Raw genomic sequence first — 23,455 nt, 5'->3', positions numbered from 1 at the left:
TAGCTCAACCGCACATTGAGAACTCAAGAACTGTTTTCTCTTTTGACTCATACTATCAACTGTTTAACTATTGACTCATACTATCAACTGTTTAACTATTGACTCATACTATCAACTGTTTAACTATTGACTCATACTATCAACTGTTTAACTATTGACTCATACTATCAACTGTTTAACTATTGACTCATACTATCAACTGTTTAACTATTGACTCATACTATCAACTGTTTAACTATTGACTCATACTATCAACTGTTTAACTATTGACTCATACTATCAACTGTTTAACTATTGACTGATACTATCAACTGTTTAACTATTGACTCATACTATCAACTGTTTAACTATTGACTCATACTATCAACTGTTTAACTATAAGACATAAGTACACACAAAGACTACCTCGACACAGACGCTCAAACCCTAATTCCCTTTCATACAAAACCTACAAATTGGACTTCCACAATTCACGAATGACTGTAAATATCAATTCACCCACAGAATCCGAAACCGTCCTCTCCTTTAACTTATAATGTATATCTCAGTGTTTATTCCCAGGCTGAGAGAACACATGCGGTCAGTCGGACCTGGATTGAATATGTGTATATGTCCAAATGTCCCGACTTTGTCCGTTTCGTAGTAAAATTGATGGTCAGAAGACCTCCTATAGGTCAAAACTATCAGACGATTGACAAGCCAGGGGACCGACCAATGCATCTAATCAAACACGCATGCGTCATTGACCGAAGACCAAGTCCCGGGAGGAACGCTGATTTATCCTACATACGTGAGAGACACCCGTGAGATAATAATCGTTCAAATCACACGTGTGTATATCATGTAAATGAGGTCATGTCAAGCAAGTCTGGCAGGGACCTGTGTTTCCACAGCTTATGATGCCAAAGTCACCGAGACAAACGTCATTATAGAAACAAAAATTGCGCTCGCTAATTACTAGAACTAACACGTCACGACACACTTTCAGAGTGACGTTTCTTTGCTTTGACGTAATAGATTGCACACTGCTTTAGAAGAGATCAAGGTTCCAAAACAAGCGTCTTCAATTTAGCTGCCTCGACTGCAAGACATTTTCAGTAAAATACACGTAAGTAAAGTATGTAGGATAAACAGAATACTACATGGCTTGCTGTGTCGTACCAGATTTACACTCGTTGCTTTTTCAAATAGTGAACAGCTCGATTTCGCTCGCAGTTCAATATTTAAAAAAGCAACTCGTGTAAATCTGGTACGACACAGCAAGCCTTGTAGTATTCTCTATATCTACCGTATAACTATAGGACATAGTCAAGATACACATAAAGACTACTCCGATATGGAGTTCAATCCTAACTCCTCTTCATACAAAACGCAGACATGTAACTCCCACCATGTAAGAAAGACATAATATCCATTCACATGCAGACTACGAATCACAAAACAAGAATTGTAGGTTAATGGAACGTTTAATTATTGACAAAACAAAACGTTACAAAAAACGTTGTGTCAATACTAAACGTTGTGTCAATAATAAACGTTGTGTCAATAATAAACGTTGTGTCAATAATAAACGTTGTGTCAATAATAAACGTTGTGTCAATAATAAACGTTGTGTCAATAATAAACGTTGTGTCAATAATAAACGTTGTGTCAATAATAAACGTTGTGTCAATAATAAACGTTGTGTCAATAATAAACGTTGTGTCAATAATAAACGTTGTGTCAATAATAAACGTTGTGTCAATAATAAACGTTGTGTCAATAATAAACGTTCCATTTACCTACAATTCTTGCTTTTTGATTCTGAATTGTAAAACGTTAGCAGTCTATTTGTTTTTTGATACATGCAGAATAAAACAAACAAACTCATAACACCTACAGTAAAACTAGAACACATCTAAGATACACATACAGACTACTCCGGTATGTAAGTTCAAACCCACACTCACCTACATACAAAACGCACACATTTTACTCCCAACAATTCCGGAAAGACGGCCAGTACTTATTCACCTGTGGTTTTCACATTAGCCAAATTAAAACACGTGTCCTTAGTTTCAACAGGAAATTCAATGACTGGCGAGCTCTCGTGTTATTGATTTCGCTGCAAACAATACCTGCTTGGCTGACACTCTCAAGCAGGGAAGGGTCTGGGAATAAGCACGCTTGGGAAAGCAAATATCAATTATCAATACATCGGGGAGATGTAACACAAAACCGGACCAAGCTTGGAAGGGCCGATGCAGCAGGAAGTGTACAGGGAAACCCGGGAACATATCCTTCATGCAAAACGTGAGGGGAATTGTTGAAATTACTAATCAGTGGCTTAGTCAATTCCTCTGTGTCTGTCAGGACGTTCAAAAACTACGAAAAGAAAAGACACAATCTTTGTTGCGTAGTTGTGAATAAAGTCGATAAAATGCTCGTATAACACGTGTACGTTATCTGAGTGTCATTTACCTATCCACATTCATGTCAGTACATTTTCATCTCTAGCAATTACGACACAGACAGACGGACGGACGGACAGACAGACAGACAGACAGACAGACAGACAGACAGACAGACAGACAGACAGACATTGATTTTCAAAGATGTTCAAATCAGCAGATGGGAATGCACTAAACTTTATATGGATACTAATACATTACTAATCCGATGCATGGACTGGAATTCTATCGGTGTCAAGCAATGGTGATTCTTCATGGCTTTCATGCCCAAGGCGATATGTGCATTGAAAGTTGATTCGGACGGAGACTATATGAAGCGATACTCATTGTTACTCAGTAATACTGAACACATTTTGTGTATATCAGCAGCACTTGATACATTACTATTTAACAAAATCACAATCACCAAACGGATATATCCACGAATAATCACGTTTGGAAATCAGATTTGCATTTAAATAAATAAGAACATGTAACAGCAGTTTCTTCAAAGAAGAATAGAACGGTTTCACTGATGACTATAACAAAAGAAAGACGAAAAAGAAGGCGCAGTTATGGCAAAAATGACTCAAAGCAGAGTTTGAGTTTCCTCGATCTAATGAAGACAATAAAGACGATCAACATCAATGGATAAAAAGCACACACACACACACACACACACACACACACACACACACACACACACACACACACACACACACACACACACACACACACACACACACACACACACACACACACACACACACACAAACCAACAACAAACAAACTAAAGAAAATACACAAATAAACCCACAAACATTTAACTTATGGAGTAGTCATAACTTTCTTTAATGAGGGAGAGAGTGGTTTCATCAACGGAGCATAAAGAACGTTTATCAGGGAATGAAACAAACGCTTCCTCTATCAAAAAGAGAGCTGCGTTATTGCCGGATAGAACAAAGGTGTCATCTAGGTGATAATAATGTGTAGGAGTGTTATAACGCCATACTCTGTGAAGAGATAGTATACACAATCAAGGGGGAACATGGACGTATACGCCTCCTTTATCATGATGCATTATTGATCTAAAAGTGTTAAAGCATTTATCTACGATACGCTTCTTTGTTATGATGCATTATTGATCTAAAAGTGTTAAAGCATTTATCTACGATACGCCTTCTTTGTTATGATGCGTTATTTATCTAAAAGTGTTAAAGCATTTATCTACGATACGCTTCTTTGTTATAATGCATTATTGATCTAAAAGTGTCAATGCATTTATTTACGATACGCCTTCTTTGTTATGATGCAGTATTGATCTAAAAGTGTTAATGCATTTATCTACGATACGCCTTCTTTGTTATGATGCAGTATTTATCTAAAAGTGTTTGTGCATTTATCTATGATAAGCCTTTTTTGTTATGATGCGTTATTTATCTAAAAGTGTTAAAGCATTTATCTACGATACGCCTTCTTTGTTATGATGCGTTATTTATCTAAAAGTGTTAAAGCATTTATCTACGATACGCTTCTTTGTTATAATGCATTATTGATCTAAAAGTGTCAATGCATTTATTTACGATACGCCTTCTTTGTTATGATGCAGTATTGATCTAAAAGTGTTAATGCATTTATCTACGATACGCCTTCTTTGTTATGATGCAGTATTTATCTAAAAGTGTTTGTGCATTTATCTATGATAAGCCTTTTTTGTTATGATGCGTTATTTATCTAAAAGTGTTAAAGCATTTATCTACGATACGCCTTCTTTGTTATGATGCATTATTTATCTAAAAGTGTCAATTCATTTATCTACGATACGCCTTCTTTGTTATGATGCAGTATTGATCTAAAAGTGTTAAAGCATTTATCTACGATACGCCTTCTTTGTTATGATGCAGTATTGATCTAAAAGTGTTAAAGCATTTATCTACGATACGCCTTCTTTGTTATGATGCATTATTGATCTAAAAGTGTTAGTGCATTTATCTACGATACGCCTTCTTTGTTATGATGCAGTATTGATCTAAAAGTGTTAGTGCATTTATCTACGATAATCCTTCTTTGTTATGATGCAGTATTGATCTAAAAGTGTTAAAGCATTTATTTACGAAACGCCTCCTTTGTTATGATGCATTATTGATCTAAAAGTGTTAGTGCATTTATCTACGATAATCCTTCTTTGTTATGATGCATTATTTATCTAAAAGTGTTAATGCATTTATCTACGTGGATGTTATGCTGAGAAGTATGTGGTGTTGCAATTTACTTATTTTACTACTGTGTTTGAATGTAGGTGTATTCAGCGTTGTAACAGTGCATTTTGTAGGTACTATGTAAAGCACGGTGAGCATGGACATATTCTGTGGTTTGCACAATGTCACTTTTTCATTATTGTCATTTATCTCAAACAAAACCGGAATACCAAAACACGACTAACAATCGCGCGAACATGACCCAATCTTTATTATCAAAGAAAACCTATTCATATGTAAACTGATTATGTTCAGAGCATTCGTTTTAGTGGTTTGGTGGGTGTACAAGGTTTGTATCATCGACATATTTATCACGGTTTAATACTAGCATACAGCAATTCAAACGTTCAGTTCCCTCGAAAGAAAAAAATGCAAATGAAGAAACTTCACAGTTTTAACTATGAAAAATAAAACTAGAAATTATGTGAGTTTTTGTGTGTTAAAAACCTGGCATGGAAGCAACGTATGCCAAAACAAAATAGATCTTTGAATAATTAATACCAACAGATGAATAAAAAAAACTTGCAAAAAAGGAAATATTCGTCTTAAGACATCGTGGAGAAAAAAGTCGGTAGAAGAAAAGGCAGGGAGATTTAGAAAAACGGAAACAAAGAAAAATGGGAGAAAAGAAAAGCACACTAACCTACAGCAGCAAGCATGTCTAGTTTATGTCTAGTTTATCTCAAATGAAAGAAATGATTCAAGGTGTCTTCTTTATGATAAAAAAACCCAAAGAAACAAAAACGAGCAACAACAAAAACCCAAAAATACAAAAACACAAAACAAACAATAAACCACACACACACCTAACACAAAACAAACAATAAACCACACACACACCTAACACAAAACAAACAATAAACCACACACACACCTAACACAAAACAAACAATAAACCACACACACACCTAACACAAAACAAACAATAAACCACACACACACCTAACACAAAACAAACAATAAACCACACACACACCTAACACAAAACAAACAATAAACCACACACACACCTAACACAAAACAAACAATAAACCACACACTCACCTAACACAAAACAAACAATAAACCACACACACACCTAACACAAAACAAACAATAAACCACACACACACCTAACACAAAACAAACAATAAACCACACACACACCTAACACAAAACAAACAATAAACCACACACACACCTAACACAAAACAAACAATAAACCACACACACACCTAACACAAAACAAACAATAAACCACACACACACCTAACACAAAACAAACAATAAACCACACACACACCTAACACAAAACAAACAATAAACCACACACTCACCTAACACAAAACAAACAATAAACCACACACTCACCTAACACAAAACAAACAATAAACCACACACTCACCTAACACAAAACAAACAATAAACCACACACTCACCTAACACAAAACAAACAATAAACCACACACACACACCTAACACAAAACAAACAATAAACCACACACACACCTAACACAAAACAAACAATAAACCACACACTCACCTAACACAAAACAAACAATAAACCACACACACACCTAACACAAAACAAACAATAAACCACACACACACCTAACACAAAACAAACAATAAACCACACACACACCTAACACAAAACAAACAAATACAATTCCACAGAAGTGAACAAAACAAATGTCTGGATTGGCCCCCAAACGAAGACAATGAAAAATCAATAATAGCACATGGACACATCTTGACATGAGACCATCAACCACCACAACAGCTACCTACATTATTCCACGACACGGCGTTAGCGACACTGACACCACCACACCGGGCAGAAGAACAGGGTACAAATCTCCAACAGCAGATTTCACACTCCCGTCAACAAGTTCAAATCCGTGCATGTAAACTTGCAGTCACACCAATGCAGCCCAAAGTTGCAACTGACGGTGGTGTAACGGCGCAACACAATTGTAAAGATAAGTAAAAGGCACACAGTTGCAACTGACGGTGGTGTAACGGCGCAACACAATTGTAAGGATAAGTAAAAGGCACACAGTTGCAACTGACGATGCAACACCGGCACAACGCAATGGCAGAAGAAAGGTAAAATGCACAAAGTTGCAAATGGTATAGTGCAACCTCCTCGCAATACTATGGTAAAAGAAAGGTAAAAGGCACAAAGTTGCAACTGGCACCGGCTCAAAACAATGGTAAAGATAGGCAAAATGCACAAAGTTGCAACTGGCACCGGCTCAAAACAATGGTAAAGATAGGCAAAATGCACAAAGTTGCAACTGGCACCGGCTCAAAACAATGGTAAAGATAGGCAAAATGCACAAAGTTGCAACTGGCAACGCCACACAATGGCAAAGCAAGGGTAAAAGGAAAGCACAAGGCAAGACGACAACGACCTCTCCCCTAGAGGTGTGTGAAGTGTTGTGAAGGAGCAGCGGGCGGGGGCTGTGGCAAGATGAAGTAGCTTCATAAAATATGAAAGATGCCAAATAGCTGCGGCCATCAGCCTCCCCTCGGCCCAGAATAGCTAATCGGGGTGATTAAAAGACGGAGGCCCTGACACGGTCATGCTTGATGAGTCTACAGCACTGCATGTACTCGTGTTTTACAGTCACTGCCTCCTCCCCTTCCACTCTTTCTATTTTCTTTTTGCTTTTTATATTTAGTCAAGTTTTGACTAAATATTTTAACATCGAGGGGGAATCGAAACGAGGGTCGTGGTGTATGTGCGTGTGTGTGTGTGTGTGTGTGTGTGTGTGTGTGTGTGTGTGTGTAGAGCGATTCAGACTAAACTACTGGACCGATCTTTATGAAATTTGACATGAGAGTTCCTGGGTATGAAATCCCCGAACGTTTTTTTCATTTTTTTGATAAATGTCTTTGATGACGTCATATCCGGCTTTTCGTGAAAGTTGAGGCGGCACTGTCACGCCCTCATTTTTCAACCAAATTGGTTGAAATTTTGGTCAAGTAATCTTCGACAAAGCCCGGACTTCGGTATTGCATTTCAGCTTGGTGGCTTAAAAATTAATTAATGACTTTGGTCATTAAAAATCTGAAAATTGTAAAAAAAAATAAAAATTTATAAAACGATCCATATTTACGTTTATCTTATTCTCCACCATTTGCTGATTCCAAAAACATATAAATATGTTATATTCGGATTAAAAACAAGCTCTGAAAATTAAATATATAAAAATTATTATCAAAATTTGTTTTTCGAAATCAATTTAAAAACACTTTCATCTTATTCCTTGTCGGTTCCTGATTCCAAAAATATATAGATATGATATGTTTGGATTAAAAACACGCTCAGAAAGTTAAAACGAAGAGAGGTACAGAAAAGCGTGCTATCCTTCTCAGGGCAACGAATACCCCGCTCTTCTTGTCAATTCCACGGGCACTGCCTTTGCCACGGGCGGTGGAGTGACGATGCTACGAGTATACGGTCTTGCTGCGTTGCGTTGCGTTCAGCTTCATTCTGTGAGTTCGACAGCTACTTGACTAAATGTTGTATTTTCGCCTAACGCGACTTGTTTGTTTTGTGATTATAAAATGGAGGCAAAGCACATAGTCATGCTTGGTGGGTCTGTGTCTTTTCTTTCGCTGCTTCCTTCAGATAAAAGACAGTGGCATTCACATACCTATATTTGATGGGTGTATACTAGGACTTCTCTGTGAAAGACCCCCCCCCCCAAAACAAACACAAAAATAGAAAAAAATAGAGGGAATTCAATCACCTTATCCTCCTCCTAAAACATGGAGGCTATTCGCGCGCTATCACACGCTTGCTGGGTTTAGTACAACCTTTGCTTCTTGCTTCTTGCTCTTTCTGTTTTCCCCTCAACCCTAAACCATAAAGGTGTTCACAGCACCATGCTAGATTGAACATAGAGGTGTTCACAGCAACATGCTAGATTGAACATAGAGGTGTTCACAGCAACATGCTAGATTGAACATAGAGGTGTTCACAGCAACATGCTAGATTGAACATAGAGGTGTTCACAGCAACAAGCTAGATTGAACATAGAGGTGTTCACAGCAACAAGCTAGATTGAACATAGAGGTGTTCACAGCAACAAGCTAGATTGAACATAAAGGTGTTCACAGCACCATGCTAGATTGAACATAGAGGTGTTCACAGCAACATGCTAGATTGAACGGATGCAGTCCATTCTCTGTTCTTTTTCTGCACTCTCTATCTTTAAACACTAAATTAAACACAGAGGTGTTCACAGCAACATGCTAGATGGGACTCGATGCAGTCCATACTCCGTTCTGTCACTGCATCAAGTTCTCTAGCATTGAATAGTAGATAAAAACACGGAGGTGTTCACATCAACATGCTAGATGGGACGTATACAGTCCATCCTCTGTACTGTCACTGCCTCGTCTACCTCTTAACACTAGACTGTTCACACTAATATCTTTGATGTAACTCGTACAGTCGATAATTCTATTCCTCGTCCCCCTCCTTCTTTCCGTCTTTGCTTGTTGCCCTGGGCGGACTTGTAAAATATTCAGGATGTCAACAAGATGCATCAAGGCCAAGATAAGGAAGGAATGCCAACGGGTTGAACACACAGACATCATTCCAGAAGGGAAACAGAGCAGTTCAGAGGATGTTCCTGAGAGGGGGGTGGACAACCAGTAACAAGGTTGGTCAAACAAGATGAAAAATCGAAGAAAAAAAAATTTCAATCAGAAATATGGACGATGAGATATAAATCAATACCAATTTAAACGATTTCGTATTTGTTCCAGTCTCTGAAGTATTTTGTGTGACAATACGAGGTCAAAGGCAAGCGCAGAAGAAAAGAAAAGACCACGTGCTCAGAGAGAGAAATTAAATAGTAATGCCACAAAAATAGAACCAAGAAAAAAACCGAAAACGAAAATCAAGATAAAACAGAAAGAAAAGTCAGTGTGGTGGCGGATGCGAGAGAGAGGGAGAGAGGGTAATGGAGGAAGCCGGGTTGTCAAGAAGCGGTAGCTACACACAAGGTGGCAAACCAGAGAAGGGAGAATTTATAACCAGCCACAAACAATATTCCCTGACAGCAAATGCCGAGCCGGCGGAACGCACAGAGTTGTGAAATATTAACGAAGCCGAGCCCTGGGTCTCCGGTGATAATTGAAGCGAGGGAACTCTCCGGCGCTCAGCAACTCCTCCGAGGGAGAGGAGATGGAGCGAGCGAAGGCCAGCAAGGAAGGCCGGAAGGAAGGACGGTACAGGAGAGGGGTAGAGAAGACACGTGAAGAAAACACACTCGGGTAGGTGTCCGGGTGGCAGTACTCACCGAGGAAGCGGACATGCAGCGGAAGGTGCGCGAGTCGGGTGGCCTGTAGGGTGGCGAGTAGCGGCCTTGAGGTAGCGGGTGGAGGGTCGGGGCCAGCCCTAGGGTGGGTTGTTTGATATCCATGGACCCACACATAAGTGCAGGGCCACTAGGCTCGCCTTATAAAATAATCACGAAGTCAACAAACGGAGAGGGACAGCGACAGCGGGGACGGCTAGCTGCTGGCTGCTAGGTCGCACGTGCGGCTAGGCGGAGAGAGGGCTGGCCCAGCATAGCACGACACTGCCCAGTGATCACACACAGCCTGGCACAGCGGTGTCACTGCCGCTCTCATGTCCCTCTCTCGGTCTCTACGCCTCTGTCGTCACTGAGAGGTGTGGACAGTCTGGTAGAAGTCCTTGAACAGGCTTTAGTCATGGGGAGATCCTGTACTGCAACTTCCACGCCTCTAAATCAGTCCAACTACACTGCAACGTTTTCCATCGTTTTCTGCAGAGCCGCCACAACCATCTCTACCATCACTACCATCACCGAGACCTCTTGCTGAAGTCTTCTGCTACTTGCTGTTCCATCTGCTGACTGTAGTCCAGGGCAATACCGGGTTGTACCTCAGCTTCTGCACTGATTCAGTACTGCTATCGTATCGCGGGTACTCTACGGCCTCTGCGCATCTCAGCCCAGGCTACACCTCTATTCTGTCACTGGAGAAGCTGAAATGAAAGCGACGATGTCCAAGAGTTTTGTCTGTCTTCGGCGCCCGGCTGCGCCCTCGTGCTAGAGAGGCAAGACATTTGTGTTCCGGGCAGGCATAACGACCCAGTATCAAGCCTCAGCTTTGAAACCTAAAACTAAGCCTTTTTTTTTTTAGTTAGTCCCACTCACAGAGCTTTTCTTTTCTTTCTTTGAAATCCCGAGCCTTCTCTGCTTCTTACGTTGTGTTAGCTCCCCCTCTCTCCCCTCAATGAGGACCCCCTACTCTTCCCATTTCCCATCCCCGCCGCCACCCACCCACTCCATATTGACAGCGAGGACGGCGCGTGGCGATGTGACAAGAGGGCGGGCCTTGCAAGTGCGGCAAGCTGTCAATCACAGAGGACAGCACAACGACACACTTAAAGTGGGCGGGGCTTGGTGCCAACGTCGCTGTGTTCCACATCAGCGGCAGCACAACGATCAAGAAAAGTGGGCGTGGTTTAAGAATGCTGTACGACGACTGCCGAGATTGAAGAACTTGAGTATAAGCAGTAGCGGCATCAGCATTGAAGATATAAATAATTCTGTGTTGACATTTGAATCTTTTTATAACCGAAGTCAGTTTTGCAGACAAAAGTCAATGTCGACAGAGCAAGGAGATGTTCCATAACGACTGAACAGTTTTATTGTGGTGTCTGTTGTACTACTATTCTAAACTTGAATTGCAAAATTCTTGCCTGACTTATTTTAACATATAAACTTTTTTTGTTAAAAGACAAGAAATTAAGCATTGTCTTCCGTCAGAGCTTGTTAACATTTAATTCCGATTTGACTTACGTAGCAATTAAAAGTTAAAGCAACTAGCACTTGGGGTGAACAGTAGAACACCGCCGTCTCGACCTCCTGACAACTGAGCAAAACATGTCCCAAAATATTCCCGGCTTTCTTAGCTTAGTCAATTGTTGTCCTTGCAGATACCTAGAGAAATTTAATGTTGTCTCATGTAAAACATTGTAACAAAGTGGGAAAATGCTGAAAAATAGTTAGGTAGTCTAGAGTAGTCTTGTGCAGTCTTAAGTTTTGCACGATCTCTTTATATTTGATAGTTACAGCTACTCATCTTTAATACAAAAACAACAATTTTACAAGATCTACAGTGTTAATGCGATGGTCATGGTGCTTACATGAAACTGATAATTCTGTGCGGAGACGATGTATCTTTTAATCCAGAAACTCATTTCCTTTTGATGTGAGTGTAATTGTGTGCGTGGGCGGAATTGAATAATTTGTGTAAGACATACTTCTTGAGAAAAAAAGAAAAGAAAACTGGGATATTTTTGTTTGTGTCTGTCTTTCTGATGAAATGTTTATTTAAGAAGCCTTCAGTCATCATATCATGATGGTGATTGGATGATGCAATTATTTGGAAACATCAAGGCAACTTCTCCCTTTGACCAAGTTTTGTTTTGTATTGTATTTTTCTTGGTTTGTTTTGGTGGTTTTTATGTGTGTTTTGTGTTGCTTTGTTTTGAAAGAGTCGTCATTGTTTTGAAAGAGTCGTCATTGTTTTGAAAGAGTCGTCATTGTTTTGAAAGAGTCGTCATTGTTTTGAAAGAGTCGTCATTGTTTTGAAAGAGTCGTCATTGTTTTGAAAGAGTCGTCATTGTTTTGAAAGAGTCGTCATTGTTTTGAAAGAGTCGTCATTGTTTTGAAAGAGTCGTCATTGTTTTGAAAGAGTCGTCATTGTTTTGAAAGAGTCGTCATTGTTTTGAAAGAGTCGTCATTGTTTTGAAAGAGTCGTCATTGTTTTGAAAGAGTCGTCATTGTTTTGAAAGAGTCGTCATTGTTTTGAAAGAGTCGTCATTGTTTTGAAAGAGTCGTCATTGTTTTGAAAGAGTCGTCATTGTTTTGAAAGAGTCGTCATTGTTATTTGAGACTATCAAGGAGAAGATTGTAAACAATGAAGTACAATACACGTGGTGTAATATTTAGTGTTTCTCATCTTCCCCCAGCGACAACCCATGGCAACACACATTACAAATCGGAGTCAACAGACAGCCGGTTTTACAAATGAATTTATTTAATCAAAACTGTATCCAAAAGAAGAAGAAGAAGAAGAAGATATCGAAGACGCTGTGACTCGCTAAATACCAATTCCGCCGCACAGACACATCTCAGAGCGACCAGTATTTGTGATCACATCGATTGACAACTTTGATGTAAGTGTAAGAAACCTCGATGGAGAATAGCAACAACAACAAAAACCGCTTGAAATTATTAACGACATTTCTAGTGGGGGGTTCAAACAGAAAGTGACGAGCAGAAACATCTTGAAATGACGAACATTCAAGAAGAAAGATTCCACCACTTTACTTTACTACATTGTCTCTAGGAACATATGTACATGTTGAGCTTGTGCTGCTTTGTTGTATACTGGATTCCACGGCATTTATCACCATGAATGACAGTAACACATTCTTAAACTAAGAGAAAAGATTGATTTGGTGATGATTTATAACAACTGAAGTATGAATAAAACAAATATATCATAGCTAAACTAATTAGCATGTAAGATAAGGATGACTTGGATGATGACTTTGAAGAAGAAGGAAGAGGAGGAGGAGGAGGAGGAGGAGGAGGAGGAGGAGGAGGAGGAGGAGGGTTCTAGTGGGGGGTTCAAACAGAAAGTGACGAGCAGAAACATCTTGAAATGACTAACATTCAAGAAGAAAGATTCCACCACTTTACTTTACTACATTGTCTCTAGGAACATATGTACATGTTGAGCTTGTGCTGCTTTGTTGTATACTGGATTCCACGGCATTTATCACCATGAATGACAGTAACACATTCTTAAACTAAGAGAAAAGATTGATTTGGTGATGATTTATAACAACTGAAGTATGAATAAAACAAATATATCATAGCTAAACTAATTAGCATGTAAGATAAGGATGACTTGGATGATGACTTTGAAGAAGAAGGAAGAGGAGGAGGAGGAGGAGGAGGAGGAGGAGGAGAAGGAGGAGGACAATTGATGGCAACGATGACATGTAAGATGTAAATATCAAGAAAATACAGTGAAAAAGACATCACCAACACCAACACCAACACCAGCACAAACAGTGGTACCGGTACATCAACATTCCTTCACAGCAATGTGTAAGAGAAGTTTGAAGAGAACAAGCTGGGTTCTTGCCCTTAAGGGCGTTTATCGATCCCAAAGACAGTATTGATCGCTAGCCGAGAGGAGCGACAACAAGTTTAATTATTCATCACAACGACCCAGAAACGGTCGTAACTGGCTCTCACTCCAAGCTTAGCACAGCTCTTTGGGACATACGTTGAGAGAGAGAGAGAGAGAGAGAGAGAGAGAGAGAGAGAGAGAGAGAGAGAGAGAGAGAGAGAGAGAGAAAGAGAGAGAGAGAGAAAGATAGAGAGAGAGAGAGTGAGAGAGAGAGAGAGAGAGAGAGAGAGAGAGAGAGAGAGAGAGAGAGAGAGAGAGAGAGAGAGAGAGAGAGAGAGAGAGAGTATCATGAAAATTGAATCGAGAACAAACTAGACGGCCTGTAGAATGGTATACAGTTCAATCAAAGAACTGTTGACAGTCTGTCTGTCTGTCTGTCTGTCTGTCTGTCTGTCTGTCTGTCTGTCTGTGTTTATACTACATCTTCCTTTGCTTGCTGAACGAACTTGTCCACCGTATTCATGTATATTTGTGCTAATATTCATCTACTTGAAACATAAGACAAATTCATCTTTTAAAGTGATGCAAAAATCGTAATCGCCGTTAATGGATGTTAAATAATAAACAATGCATTTAAAACAAAATGCCAACAATCATCAAAAATAAACTGTATCCGATGTCTTCACAACAACGCCAAAGGACATGTTATACATAAGAGCAATTGAGCAATTAGACTGAAACAGAAAGTCACCTTTATTCTTTAAGTGCCAGAGAAACACTACACCCAAAATGAGAGACTAATTTGGTGACTGAATCTGGCTTGAGGGGGTGCATGCAAGATACCACACACATTCACGTCACGCTTGCCATGTCCTGCTGTCTGAGAAAAAAACCACCTCTCGATGATTGTAATGGAATGTTATTGATTGCAATGGAATGTTATTGATTGTAGTGGAATGTTATTGATTGCAATGGAATGTTATTGATTGCAATGGAATGTTATTGATTGTAGTGGAATGTTATTGATTGCAATGGAATGTTATTGATTGTAATGGAATGTTATTGATTGTAATGGAATGTTATTGATTGTAATGGAATGTTATTGATTGTAATGGAATGTTATTGATTGTCAACAATGTCAAGGTAATGTAGAGGTGAATTATCACACGGTCTCAACACACAAACAAAAGCCGACTAATCCTAATGCTTATCCATGGAGGGAGAAAGAATGAATGGAAGAAAGAAAGAAAGAATTACGAAAAAAAGAAAGAAAGAATTAAGAAAGAAAGAACGAATGAAAGAAAAAAGAAAGAACAAAAGAAAGAAGAAAGAAAGAAAGAACGAATGAAAGAACGAAAGAAAGAAAGAAAGAAAGAAAGAAAGAAAGAAAGAAAGAAAGAAAGAAAGAAAGAAAGAAAGAACGAACGAAAGAAAGAAAGAAAGAAAGAAAGAAAGAAAGAAAGAAAGAAAGAAAGAAAGAAAGAAAGAAAGAAAGAAAGAACGAAAGAAAGAAAGAAAGAAAGAAAGAAAGAAAGAAAGAAAGAAAGAAAGAAAGAAAGAAAGAAAGAAAGAAAGAAAGAAAGAAAGAAGAAAGAAAGAAAGAAAGAAAGAAGAAAGAAAGAAAGAACGAAAGAAAGACAGAAAGAAGACAGACAGACAGACAGACAGACAGACAGACAGACAGACAGACAGACAGACAGACAGACAGACAGACAGACAGACAGACAGACAGACAGACAGACAGACAGAAGATGAGGGAAAATAAGGCGAATCGCAGAACACAACTAAGTGATCCCTAACAGGGATGGCCAAATCTCTAAATTTCAAATCGCCAACCGGGCGAGTAGCTTGAAGAAAGTCACTAACCCGCCAGAGATGTCGCTGGCCCTGTAATACTACAGTTGCTGCATCTGCAGCGTTTATATGGCTTTGAAACTCGATTTACAACCAAAAGTGTTGCATTTCACCAGAATATTCACCGGCCAGCCGGGCGAGTTGCCATGCGGTTTTTACTAGCCCGGCAGATTTTTGACTCGCCCCTGGCGACCGGGCGGACGATTTGGTCACCCCTGCCTAAATTCCTTACAGAAGAATAGTGATTACATGAACACGAGTAAAAGTCGTTCAGGTTGTTTGCGGAACTTTTGTTTCAGTAACTGAGTACAGTCCATTGACAGATCTGGAACTCATATGCCTTTAATAGACCCATTGTGCCAGGCAGACAACAATTACAACCAGACTGAAATTAGAATACACTCCGCCAAATCAAATCAAGCGTGCAGAAGCTTTAATTATCCACAGAAGGCGGACACAATCATTTTGCTGGTTGTGGGTGGATTCATTTTCCAACCGATGACGTTCTGTTCCCTTTTGATTAGCAAACGGCGCGAAGATAATCAGAAAACCATCTGTCTGTTGCCAAGTTCGATTTTCATTCTTCGTGTCTTATATGTCTTGTTTCATTTGATGTTTCTTGTCTGCGTTTGCTTCTTCTTCTTTCTGTCATGTTCATCTCCCACCATTTCATTTCTGCTTCAACTCTTTTTTCCCTTTTATTTCTTTTATTCTTTAATGTTGGCAGTATTTTTGTTTGATCGCACGTGACAAAGACGAAATGACAGAACGCAGCATCGCGTGACCACACGGGGCAGGTGAGACAGTCACGCCATCTGCAGGTAGCAAGTTCAATCAAGCGTGGCCGCTTATCACACACCTGGGAATTGGCCACCACTTGATGCTTATTTTTTTCCCGTCTCTGAAGTTTATTTTTTTGTTTTGTACAGACCCCATGCTGCTCCGGTCTCCCCCGCGTCACTAATGTGACCCTCTGCGCCTTTCTATTGCACGTGAAACACGATGAGATTCCGTTTGACTGGAATTACAATATTGTCTGTTTCTCACCAGTTTCTGTCTTTGTTTGCCACATACAACAGATGTACTGTGCCCCCCCCCCCCCCCGGCACACTCACACTGACCAAACTCACCGCTACAGACACATAATTGTCCAGTATTTATGCAAATAATTTTCAAAACAGTAATTCTTACCAAGTACGAATCCTGAATTTCATTTACATCCCCCATTTAAAAAACACCACAAGAACAATCAACAGCTTGAAAAAAACAAGAACAATAGGAAGAAGGAAAGAAAGAAAGTGTGTGTGTGTGTGTGTGTGTGTGTGTGTGTGTGTGTGTGTGTGTGTGTGTATGTGTGTGTGTGTGTGTGTGTGTGTGTGTGTGTGTGTATGTGTGTGTGTGTGTGTATGTGTTAACGTGTGTGCGCGCGCGCCAGTGATTGAGCGTATGCATGTATGTACCTGTATGTAAGTCTGTTCAATTATACTGAGTAACAGATCTTTTGGGGCTTAGTTTAGCATGAAAGCTCACACAATAAATGACTCATTTCTTAGAAAAAGTTTCCCTTCTCAGATCAAATCTCGTCTGCTTTCCAATCTCTAAAAATGGCAAACCATCGCCTATACCTTCCACCACCTCAACACCCCCCACACCCCGCTCACCCCTCCCTCAGCCTTTCCCCATGAAAACACTCACAGGCTTTAGGAGAAAAGCCAACGCCAAGAGAATACCAACGATGTCAAGCCAGAAGTGAGTATTAACGCGATCATATGTCGTCGCCCCGAGAGCGCCACTTTTATTGAAGCGAAGGGGCGTGGTCCCTGGGGACCCATCGCTCTCCGATTGGCTGCTAAAGCCACGCGGCAATGACGTCGTCAAGTCGCGAGCAGTGCACGTGCAGTTGTCGGAAAGCCGACACCTCGTCAGTGTCAGGGCTTTTAGTCTTGCCTTGCCTTTACCGTTATAGACATTTTTCTTTTGGTGTTTTGGTGTGTGTGTTGTTTTGTTTCTAATTTTTGCTCTTGTTGAAATTGTTTTCACAGGATGTGTGTGTCTTTTTTGAAACGAATTCTGTTGGACTATCTGTCCCTGCGTTTGTTTGTTTGTTTGTTTGTTTGTTTGTTTGTTGGTGTGTCTGCTCTCGTGCCCATGTGCGCGTCTAACTATTTCAAACTATTTCAGTCTTGTTTAATTGCAAAAGTTTATTTTTTTTAACTCTCTCTCTCTCTCTGCCTCCCTCCCTCACCCTCTCTCTCTCTCTCTCTCTCTTTCTGATTTGATTTCAATGGCGCTGAGCATTTCTCTTCACACAATTTACTTCTTACACACCCCCTTCCCCATTACACACACCAATCCGTTTTTCTGTTACCCCCCCCCCCCCTCCTTCCAAAGCATCCTCTCTACTGTTACAGACTGTCAATTACTCTTTAAAAATAAAAATAAATAATCCCGTTGAATTCTCTTGCTCATGATAATCCCCTGTCCAAATGCCAGTTTTAGGTTTCAAAGAAATTCGTGGAAGTCCCCATGAGAACAGCCGTCTTCTTGTCTTTTATTATCTGTAATTGACGAACTTTGGAAATAACTCTGTAGGGTTTTTATGAGTTGTGAAAGAGTGAATACTCTTGCTTTTAGCGAGGCAAGCTTTTTACACGTTGTTCTTATCCTGGCACACCCCTCGCTATAGTGACGAGTATATAATGTCAAGTGGGAACATTTGACTCACTAAAAGCAAGAGTATTTACTATCTCACAACCCTCGCTATAGTGACGAGTCTATCATGTCAAGTGGGAACATTTGACTCACTAAAAGCAAGAGTATGTACTATCTCACAACCCTCGCTATAGTGACGAGTCTATCATGTCAAGTGGGAACATTTGACTCACTAAAAGCTGGGACCTATATTTAGAAGTAAGAGTATGTACTATCTCACAACCCTCGCTATAGTGACGAGTCTATAATGTGAAGTGGGAACATTTGACTCACTAAAAGCAAGAGTATTTACTATCTCACAACCCTCACTGTAGTGACGAGTCTATAATGTGGGAACATTTGACTCACTAAAAGCAAGAGTATTTACTATCTCACAACCCTCGCTATAGTGACGAGTCTATCATGTCAAGTGGGAACATTTGACTCACTAAAAGCAAGAGTATGTACTATCTCACAACCCTCGCTACAGTGACGAGTCTATAATGTGGGAACATTTGACTCACTAAAAGCAAGAGTATTTACTATCTCACAACCCTCGCTATAGTGACGAGTCTATAATGTGGGAACATTTGACTCACTAAAAGCAAGAGTATTTACTATCTCACAACCCTCGCTGTAGTGACGAGTCTATAATGTGGGAACATTTGACTCACTAAAAGCAAGAGTATTTACTATCTCACAACCCTCGCTATAGTGACGAGTCTATAATGTGGGAACATTTGACTCACTAAAAGCAAGAGTATTACTATCTCACAACCCTCGCTATAGTGACGAGTCTACAATGTGGGAACATTTGACTCACTAAAAGCAAGAGTATTTACTATCTCACAACCCTCACTGTAGTGACGAGTCTATAATGTGGGAACATTTGACTCACTAAAAGCAAGAGTATTTACTATCTCACAACCCTCGCTACAGTGACGAGTCTATAATGTGGGAACATTTGACTAACTAAAAGCAAGAGTATTTACTATCTCACAACCCTCGCTATAGTGACGAGTCTACAATGTGGGAACATTTGACTCACTAAAAGCAAGAGTATTTACTATCTCACAACCCTCGCTATAGTGACGAGTCTATAATGTGGGAACATTTGACTCACTAAAAGCAAGAGTATTTACTATCTCACAAGCCTCGCTACAGTGACGAGTCTATAATGTGGGAACATTTGACTAACTAAAAGCAAGAGTATTTACTATCTCACAACCCTCGCTATAGTGACGAGTCTATAATGTGGGAACATTTGACTCACTAAAAGCAAGAGTATTTACTATCTCACAACCCTCGCTATAGTGACGAGTCTATAATGTGGGAACATTTGACTCACTAAAAGCAAGAGTATTTACTATCTCACAACCCTCGCTATAGTGACGAGTCTACAATGTGGGAACATTTGACTCACTAAAAGCAAGAGTATTTACTATCTCACAACCCTCGCTATAGTGACAAGTCTATAATGTGGGAACATTTGACTCACTAAAAGCAAGAGTATTTACTATCTCACAACCCTCGCTATAGTGACAAGTCTATAATGTGGGAACATTTGACTCACTAAAAGCAAGAGTATTTACTATCTCACAACCCTCGCTATAGTGACAAGTCTATAATGTGGGAACATTTGACTCACTAAAAGCAAGAGTATGTACTATCTCACAACCCTCGCTACAGTGACGAGTCTATAATGTGGGAACATTTGACTCACTAAAAGCAAGAGTATTTACTATCTCACAACCCTCGCTATAGTGACAAGTCTATAATGTGAGAACATTTGACTCACTAAAAGCAAGAGTATTTACTATCTCACAACCCTCACTGTAGTGACGAGTCTATAATGTGGGAACATTTGACTCACTAAAAGCAAGAGTATTTACTATCTCACAACCCTCACTGTAGTGACGAGTCTATAATGTGGGAACATTTGACTCACTAAAAGCAAGAGTATTACTATCTCACAACCCTCGCTACAGTGACGAGTCTATAATGTGGGAACATTTGACTAACTAAAAGCAAGAGTATTTACTATCTCACAACCCTCGCTATAGTGACGAGTCTATAATGTGGGAACATTTGACTCACTAAAAGCAAGAGTATTTACTATCTCACAAGCCTCGCTATAGTGACGAGTCTATAATGTGGGAACATTTGACTCACTAAAAGCAAGAGTATTTACTATCTCACAAGCCTCGCTATAGTGACGAGTCTATAATGTGGGAACATTTGACTCACTAAAAGCAAGAGTATTTACTATCTCACAACCCTCACTGTAGTGACGAGTCTATAATGTGGGAACATTTGACTAACTAAAAGCAAGAGTATTTACTATCTCACAACCCTCGCTATAGTGACGAGTCTATAATGTGAAGTGGGAACATTTGACTCACTAAAAGCAAGAGTATTTACTATCTCACAACCCTCGCTATAGTGACGAGTCTATAATGTGGGAACATTTGACTCACTAAAAGCAAGAGTATTTACTATCTCACAACCCTCGCTATAGTGACGAGTCTATAATGTGGGAACATTTGACTCACTAAAAGCAAGAGTATTTACTATCTCACAACCCTCGCTATAGTGACGAGTCTATAATGTGGGAACATTTGACTCACTAAAAGCAAGAGTATTTACTATCTCACAACCCTCGCTATAGTGACGAGTCTATAATGTGAAGTGGGAACATTTGACTCACTAAAAGCAAGAGTATTTACTATCTCACAACCCTCGCTGTAGTGACGAGTCTATAATGTGGGAACATTTGACTCACTAAAAGCAAGAGTATTTACTATCTCACAACCCTCACTGTAGTGACGAGTCTATAATGTGGGAACATTTGACTCACTAAAAGCAAGAGTATTTACTATCTCACAACCCTCGCTATAGTGACGAGTCTATAATGTGGGAACATTTGACTCACTAAAAGCAAGAGTATTTACTATCTCACAACCCTCGCTATAGTGACGAGTCTATAATGTGGGAACATTTGACTCACTAAAAGCAAGAGTATTTACTATCTCACAACCCTCGCTATAGTGACGAGTCTATACTGTGGGAACATTTGACTCACTAAAAGCAAGAGTATTTACTATCTCACAAGCCTCGCTACAGTGACGAGTCTATAATGTGGGAACATTTGACTAACTAAAAGCAAGAGTATTTACTATCTCACAACCCTCGCTATAGTGACGAGTCTATAATGTGAAGTGGGAACATTTGACTCACTAAAAGCAAGAGTATTTACTATCTCACAACCCTCGCTATAGTGACGAGTCTATAATGTGGGAACATTTGACTCACTAAAAGCAAGAGTATTACTATCTCACAACCCTCGCTATAGTGACGAGTCTATAATGTGGGAACATTTGACTCACTAAAAGCAAGAGTATTTACTATCTCACAACCCTCGCTATAGTGACGAGTCTATAATGTGGGAACATTTGACTCACTAAAAGCAAGAGTATTTACTATCTCACAACCCTCGCTATAGTGACGAGTCTATAATGTGGGAACATTTGACTCACTAAAAGCAAGAGTATTTACTATCTCACAACCCTCGCTATAGTGACGAGTCTATACTGTGGGAACATTTGACTCACTAAAAGCAAGAGTATTTACTATCTCACAACCCTCGCTGTAGTGACGAGTCTATAATGTGGGAACATTTGACTAACTAAAAGCAAGAGTATTTACTATCTCACAACCCTCGCTATAGTGACGAGTCTATAATGTGGGAACATTTGACTCACTAAAAGCAAGAGTATTACTATCTCACAACCCTCGCTACAGTGACGAGTCTATAATGTGGGAACATTTGACTCACTAAAAGCAAGAGTATTTACTATCTCACAACCCTCGCTATAGTGACGAGTCTATAATGTGGGAACATTTGACTCACTAAAAGCAAGAGTATTTACTATCTCACAACCCTCGCTATAGTGACGAGTCTATAATGTGGGAACATTTGACTCACTAAAAGCAAGAGTATTTACTATCTCACAACCCTCGCTATAGTGACGAGTCTATAATGTGGGAACATTTGACTCACTAAAAGCAAGAGTATTTACTATCTCACAACCCTCGCTATAGTGACGAGTCTATAATGTGGGAACATTTGACTCACTAAAAGCAAGAGTATTTACTATCTCACAACCCTCGCTATAGTGACGAGTCTATAATGTGGGAACATTTGACTCACTAAAAGCAAGAGTATTTACTATCTCACAACCCTCGCTATAGTGACGAGTCTATACTGTGGGAACATTTGACTCACTAAAAGCAAGAGTATTTACTATCTCACAACCCTCGCTGTAGTGACGAGTCTATAATGTGGGAACATTTGACTAACTAAAAGCAAGAGTATTTACTATCTCACAACCCTCGCTATAGTGACGAGTCTATAATGTGGGAACATTTGACTCACTAAAAGCAAGAGTATTTACTATCTCACAACCCTCGCTATAGTGACGAGTCTATAATGTGGGAACATTTGACTCACTAAAAGCAAGAGTATTTACTATCTCACAACCCTCGCTATAGTGACGAGTCTATAATGTGGGAACATTTGACTCACTAAAAGCAAGAGTATTTACTATCTCACAACCCTCGCTATAGTGACGAGTCTATAATGTGGGAACATTTGACTCACTAAAAGCAAGAGTATTTACTATCTCACAACCCTCGCTATAGTGACGAGTCTATAATGTGAAGTGGGAACATTTGACTCACTAAAAGCAAGAGTATTTACTATCTCACAACCCTCGCTGTAGTGACGAGTCTATAATGTGGGAACATTTGACTAACTAAAAGCAAGAGTATTTACTATCTCACAACCCGAACAAAACCCGACAGAGTTATTACCGAACATCGTCTTGGTGAGGTGTTTTTGTTATTTCATTTAAAAAAGATTGCGGTTTTTGTTCGGCAGATATATTTTATTTCACCGTTTCAATCCATACAAAAAGTAACAGCCCTGGGCAAACCATTGAATGAGAGTATCAGGTTATACACAGATTCTTGTGGCAACGTTTA

General features: G+C 39.6%; 1 protein-coding gene across 1 annotated transcript in view; it reads right to left on the bottom strand.

Annotated features, from left to right (window-relative positions):
• LOC138969569 (POU domain, class 4, transcription factor 3-like) overlaps positions 1-10,110 on the bottom strand; it is a 16,440-nt gene extending 6,330 nt beyond the window's left edge. The window contains exon 1 of the mRNA XM_070342408.1: positions 9,988-10,110. Coding sequence (XP_070198509.1) covers positions 9,988-10,110 — 123 coding nt within the window. The remainder of the gene's footprint in view (positions 1-9,987) is intronic.
• Positions 10,111-23,455: the final 13,345 nt, after the last annotated feature.

Source organism: Littorina saxatilis, linkage group LG6, assembly GCF_037325665.1.
Source record: "Littorina saxatilis isolate snail1 linkage group LG6, US_GU_Lsax_2.0, whole genome shotgun sequence".
In the NCBI taxonomy this organism is placed as follows: Eukaryota; Metazoa; Mollusca; class Gastropoda; order Littorinimorpha; family Littorinidae; genus Littorina; species Littorina saxatilis.
This window is presented reverse-complemented; position numbering and strand designations above follow the sequence as displayed.